Here is a 6,334-nt window from a genome sequence, read left to right as displayed (position 1 = left end):
AAACAAAAAAGACCAGCAGGTGGCTATAGAGTATAAGAGATCAGCCAGGGCCATGTTGCAACAAGCTCTTTTTCCCAGTGTTTTCAACAGGTTTGTGAATAATGATGAAACTTAGCTATATTATAATGGTAATTGCTTCAAAACCGATACAAATAAGAGACTAATCTTTGTTTTGGTAGTTTTTATAGAAATAGAACTGAATATTCTGTGGACTTTGCAAAATCAGTCAAAATCCTGTAAAAGAGCTGGGAGTGAAGGGGGTTGCTTTAGTGAAAATGGTTGGGAGTGAATGAGTTAAAGTTTGAAAGTGAGCTATGGATCGATTTTCACAACAGTAAATGTCCTTTATGTATTAAAAATATGTTTGTGGTGCTGTTGTAAAATGATTAGTAAAGAGTAGAGAGAGACAGAGAGAGAGAGAGAGAGAGAGAGAGAGAGAGAGAGAGAGAGAGAGAGAGAGAGAGAGAGAGAGAGAGAGAGAGAGAGAGAGAGAGAGAGAGAGAGAGAGAGAATGGTCAAAGCTAAGTGTGACAGAAAATGGGTAGATGCATGTGCCAGAGGTGGACTTGTCATTGACTGGAATTGATGATTGATGGAAGTGCCCACCTTTTGACGTGTGCTTCAACTTTCAGCAAATGCTTGATAATGCGAAGCCTCACAAAAATACAGAGATTGAGAAGGACCGTGTGTACTCACCGCAATCGACAGAAGTAATCCTGCTTCACTTGGTGCTCAGTCTGTGCATTGTTTCAAGGCTTTGCATTATCAAACATTCGCTGAAAGTGCTGAAGCACACGCCAAAAGGTTGCCACTTCCGTCAATCATCAATTCCAGTCAATGACAATGCCCACCTCTGCATCCGCCCATCCATTCTCTGAACCGCTTATTCCTCACAAGGGTCACGGACTCATTTTAAAGTAAACTGTCCTTTTCAGTATATTTATGAGTGCTTTTGTTTTTCAGGATGTACACAGCTCCAGACAATGACCGCCTCACTCCTTCCCCAACAGACTCCCCTCGTGCTCACCAGATTGTCCCAAGTGCCTGCTACACCATGCAGCCCCTCTTACAGGACCAGTTCATCAATAACTTTACACAAAACCGTTTCTACAACAGTGAGCGAGCTGTGCCTCAAACCAGCAGCCTCCTCTCACCACAGGCGGAAGATGGAGCTTCTCAGCGATGGTTTGTCACCTCCATGCAACATGGGACTAGCAGCAGTGCCAGCCACACGTTAGACCTGACACCATATGAGGGAGAATGCTCCAACTCCCTGCTACCTTATGGTATCAAATCACTGTCCATGCAAACATCCCATGGTCTCAGCTACTACCCAGACTCTCCTTTCAGCGACATGCCAACTGTGTGGGGCTCCCGGGACGCGTACCAGAGAAAGATGACTCCAAGTCTGTCTTGGTCCCCGAGGCCCAGTCCCACTGCTGGTTTCCCAGAAGACTCTGATAAGGGGAAGCCACTGTTAGAGGATGAGGTCAGTGGTGGAGGCCTGCTATCTTCCTGGGCAGAGACGCAGCCATCCTCTCTTTCTCTTGACAAGAGTGATTCCTATACGCCAACCTGCAAGCAAAGGCGTTTGTCTCTTCATGGGCCAAGCACAGAGGACTCACCCGTCGGCATTAAATGCAAGGACCTTATCTCTGTTGCCAATGACTCCTATAGCAAGGAAGCACCTTCATCCAAAGGAATTGCATCTTACTCTTCCTTTTACACAACTTGTTGAGCATAAAGTCGCATATCAGCTTTTATGTTACATGCACACACCAAATTTGTCTGCTGCGACGTGTTTTCTGTATGATGGCAAATGAAGACAGTCCTCCAACAATAAACGACCACATAGGTCGTTTTGAAATGTGCCAAATTACGATCAAGTGTTACGTATTGTAGTTTAGCGACCCCTATCGGCCATGTAAATAGAGGAAAAACAGTAAAGTGAACCATAAGTTTAGTTACTGGCAGGGTTGGGGAATCCAGGTCCAGAGAGAACAAACCCTGAAACACTTTGGCTACGTTCACACTGCAGGTCTTAATGCTCTATTCCAATTTTCTGGTGAAATCAGATTTTGTTTTTGAGTAAGCGTTCACATTACCTATTAATTGCGACTTCAGTCTATCTGCTGTGTGGACGTAATGCATCCCCAAAGTGATCCGCATGCGCAAAAGAGGATACGTCACTCACAACGCTGTGTTTGCGGAAGTAAATACGTATGGTCCAGCATGTCAGGGCCACGGACTTTTACAAGTCCGTCGTCGGGCCTCATATTTTTACCATCTCATATCTACAGAGGAGTGATGCAGGAGGAGGAAGAAATAATATTTTGTGAAAATGAGGCGAGCCTGTTCGAGCGCCTAATCTCACGGGGACCTCTCCTTTTTTTCCCCTCTCTAACAATGACGTCACGTCATTGCCGCGCGTAATAAATGAGCCGTCTGTGTGGCTAAATTAATCATATCAATGCCACAAATATCATCTTTATACTTCATAGTTCAAGTGGGATTCAATTAAAATCAAATATAAAGCCACAACTGTTACTCGAAACAACTTTGCCGATTTACGTACGTCTCCCGAGACGTGCGGACCTCGCGGATGCGTCAAGCATAAATCAAGCTTAATGCCCACGCCCGTGCAGAGCACATATTGGACTTTTGATGACGTTGAGGTTGGTACATGCAATCTGGCTGTTCAGACTGCCGTCGCATTGCAAAAGTTCGTCAGCGAACCGATTGGATATTGATTGGGTTTTTGCACGCGTAGAGTGATGTCACAGACAGTCAAATCTGAGTGTTTTGAGCTGATCAGACTGAGACGCATCCTGTCCAAATCGGATATGAAACGACCTCCCACATGGGGTTTCAATCTGTCCTGCAAAAATCGGATTTCATGTGCTATGTGACTGTTCAGACTACAAAAGAGCCATTCACTTTCAATCTGGATGGGCTAAAAATCAGATTTGGGCTGGCAATCTGAACAAGGCTTTAGTGTCCCATGTAATTGGCCAGTAATTGACCTTACCGTGGCACGCCCCTCCCCGCCCACTAAATGCGACGAGCAGCGCCCTCCAACATTTACCGGTCAAGATGCATCCACAGTAATGGCAAAGTTGTCAGATCTTTCTTGTGATTTCTCAGGCAAGTATTTTAATGACGCCGATATTTCTCTTCAAAGCAAGCAGAGGGGGGCTTTAAAAATTTTTTTGTGAAGGGTATCTTCACTCCCTCACCATGCAATTTTGCCCCAAAACAAAAGGAAATCCGAAATACACATCACTGTCTGCTGCTGCAGAAGTCAGATAAAGACAGAGTCGCCTCACTCAGTTCGACTGATTGTCAGCAAAACCAAAGTTTTTGGACATTGTTCCTGTCAAGCAGGGTACGAATTAATTTATATTGCCACATAGTTTCAATGTTTTGTTGGCATTAATAGGAAATAGTAAGTCAGCAAATGCGTAGACGGTTAGCTACCCGGAGCTATTGTTAACCTATTGTCTTGTGTCTTGATTGATTTACTAGGTCATGCGGGTGTGGTTTACAGTAAGGTCAATTGTTTTAGTGTTGACTACATGTTTTGTAACATCAACTATACTACAAACTCACTGAGCCTCTTCCTAACCTCAACCATTAGTGTCTCATGTTAAGACGTAACGTATACAACCTCACTGAAATCCAAATTATAACATCAACTATTAGTCCCGGTGACGACGAATTGACATATATGTCAACTCTAAAAAACACATTGATACTTACCGGCCTGTTAGCTCAGTAATAAATAGACGTTTGTCTTCCAATCAGATGACCCGGGTTTGAGTCCCAATGACTAAACTTATGGTTCGCTGTACTATTTTTTTGCTATTTAACATGGCAGATAGAGGTCACTAAACTACAATAGGCTACGTAACTTGGTCGTATTTTGGTGCATGGTAAAACGACCAATATGGTCGTTTATTGTTGGAGGACTTGTTGGGCAAATGAATAATCACAGACATATTTTTTAAATCTAGTCAAAAGTAAGTAGACAGATATTATCATAGCTGATTTCTCTATATGTGGACCCAAAAGGTGGCAAAAGGTAAGATTTAAGGTAGTGTTTAATGACATAAGCAGTGCATGTGACCAGAGTCTTAAAGCAATGTCAGGCAGAAAGCAAAAAGGGGAGTTTCTGGGTGAAGCAAGCAAGCTGATGTTCCAGGCAAGGGTGTCCTTTGGAGCCACTGGAGAATGAAGGAGGGACTTGTGGAACAAGGGGCTCAACAGCTAACCGTCTGGAGGAAGTGGTGATGATGAAGAATTCAGCAGGGCAAGCACACTCCAAAAAGCATAGCAAAAACTTAGTTGTGTCGGCCAAAGTACTCGTGGAAGCTGGAATCCTCTGGCACCTGCATGAAGATCAGACTGGCTCTTAAACAGAGTTGACTAAAGATCATTTGAAGGTGTGAGTTTGTGTAAAAAACTGCCCATCTTAGCCTGAAACAAGAAAGCAGCCAACAACCAGGCGACACAAGGTGATATGTACTTTTCCTGCATCATTTAACCACCCCATCAAGTGACTTAGAAGTATGACTTTGGGATATATATTGTTTTTATGTTGTTTTAAGTTTAAATGTATTAAACAATGGTTGTAAATTTAATTCAACATACATTACAAAATTTGGCTTTACAGTGAGGTTTCCTGTTTACAGATTATTTACTGAAGGCAAGTATAAAACTAGTTCATTTGTCAAATATGAGAAAAGTATGCTGCTTACACTAAACCCTGATTGCAATGTACACATATTTGATATTAAAATGCATTGTCCTCTTCCTCTATGGAATAGATGGGGAATTAAATGCCAAATAGTATTTTAGCTTGCAACGCGTTTTGCTCAACTCAGCCAGTTTCAATGTATCCTCACAAATTTCTTACCCGTTTAGGCCTTTCGTCCACACGATGGCGTGGTTTCGAAGCTTGAAACTGATCACTTTTGAAAACGGCCTCCAGAGTGGAAATATTTCAAAACGTATGCGTCTGTCTGGACACCATATGCAGGATACTCTTCCAGTGATGGCGTAATGGTCGCAGCTCGATGACGACGAATTGTCGTAGTTTAATGACGTATGCGTCAATTCTCACGTGACTGCACACGAACCGTCAGTCTGTCAACAACAATGGTGGATGGCCGTGCCGTAGTCTTTTTGCACAGCCTCCTTAGCTTGCTTATGCTTTAGCAGCAAAATATTTTGATTCTTTATTCCCACGTTCAACAAGCGGTGTTGTACTTGAATCACCCGCTATTGTCACTTCTGTGTTTGCTTTTTTACATGGTTTTTGGTACATGCAAATCCATGTTTGTTGTGTAGATTTCAATAAAGTTAGGGGAAAAAAAACGTTTGTCTTCTTCGCTGATTCTTCTTCTACGCTTTTCGTTTACTCCCTGTGGCTGTGCTACAGCGCCACTCCAGACTTGGCATATACATTACAGCCGTTAAACGTCCTCAGCATCTTCTTTTGGACACACGCAAGTCTTGAAATCCTTCTGTGTGTACGAGATTTGTTTAAGGAACAAAGCCAGCTGACGGGGTCTCAGTTTAGGCATTCAAAAATCTGTTTCCTGATTAATGTCGTGTGGTGCATGCCTGCAATGTGTATGATTCTGCTTTTGAGTATACTAAAATCAGTGTAGGGCGTAATGCAGTAATATATTACAAATTAAGTAATATAACGAGTTACCCAAAATATTTTTGTAATATTATTACTGTTACTGAGTTGTGTAACATGTTCCAGTTTTGAGAGTTCCAATTTCAAGACCACGAGCCAGAAAAAAATATCACCATAATAATAATAATAAGAAGAAGAAGAAGATTTGATTTTGTTAAATGACATTTATTTGCCGCACTTATTTACATTATTTTCATAACACACAGCTCGGCAAGAGCAATTAAATAAATAGATAAAAAAATAAAAATAATATGCTTTTACATCAGAACATCACTAAAACATAGCACCTCCTCATTCACGTCGCATAGTGCCCCGTTAACAGTCCACATCTCACAAAAATTATCCAAATCTCCTGCTCTCTTGTAAAAACTAAAATCAATAAAGAGTCTGGACTTTATCAACTTTTTGCATAGAACCTTGGGATCGACTTCTGCCCCATCGTCAACTTTCCTTTTACGGGACAACCACACACCCATCTTGGCCTGGCTCAAAACAAAGTTTAAAACCCGGCTTTCTCTCTTGATCTGGCCCTTGTGGTTAAAACCCATAAATAAAAGAGTGCTTGTGAAAAACTACTTTGCATTGGGTAAAAACCCTATCAACCAAATCCTTTTGTTTGTCACCAGG

At 42.1% G+C, this 6,334-nt stretch overlaps 1 protein-coding gene and 1 long non-coding RNA gene across 2 annotated transcripts in view; one reads left to right on the top strand and one right to left on the bottom strand.

Annotated features, from left to right (window-relative positions):
- LOC147171786 (eomesodermin-like) overlaps positions 1-4,565 on the top strand; it is a 29,870-nt gene extending 25,305 nt beyond the window's left edge. The window contains exon 7 of the mRNA XM_086078186.1: positions 964-4,565. Within this exon, the coding sequence (XP_085934312.1) occupies positions 964-1,738 (775 nt within the window). The 3' untranslated portion in view covers positions 1,739-4,565. The remainder of the gene's footprint in view (positions 1-963) is intronic.
- LOC147171785 (uncharacterized) overlaps positions 1-5,069 on the bottom strand; it is a 6,232-nt gene extending 1,163 nt beyond the window's left edge. The window contains exons 1-3 of the long non-coding RNA XR_015095350.1: positions 4,916-5,069; positions 1,649-4,388; positions 1-1,575 (exon numbers count right to left, since the gene is read on the bottom strand). The exon at positions 1-1,575 is cut by the window's left edge and continues 1,163 nt beyond it. This is a non-coding gene — a long non-coding RNA (uncharacterized LOC147171785). The remainder of the gene's footprint in view (positions 1,576-1,648; positions 4,389-4,915) is intronic.
- Positions 5,070-6,334: the final 1,265 nt, after the last annotated feature.

The sequence above is a fragment of the Leptonotus elevatus genome, chromosome 6 (genome assembly GCF_054856555.1).
Source record: "Leptonotus elevatus isolate MCC_2025b chromosome 6, RoL_Lele_1.0, whole genome shotgun sequence".
NCBI classification, from domain to species: domain Eukaryota; kingdom Metazoa; phylum Chordata; class Actinopteri; order Syngnathiformes; family Syngnathidae; genus Leptonotus; species Leptonotus elevatus.
The sequence above is the reverse complement of the archived record's forward strand: the minus strand, read 5'-3'. Positions and strand labels throughout refer to the sequence as shown.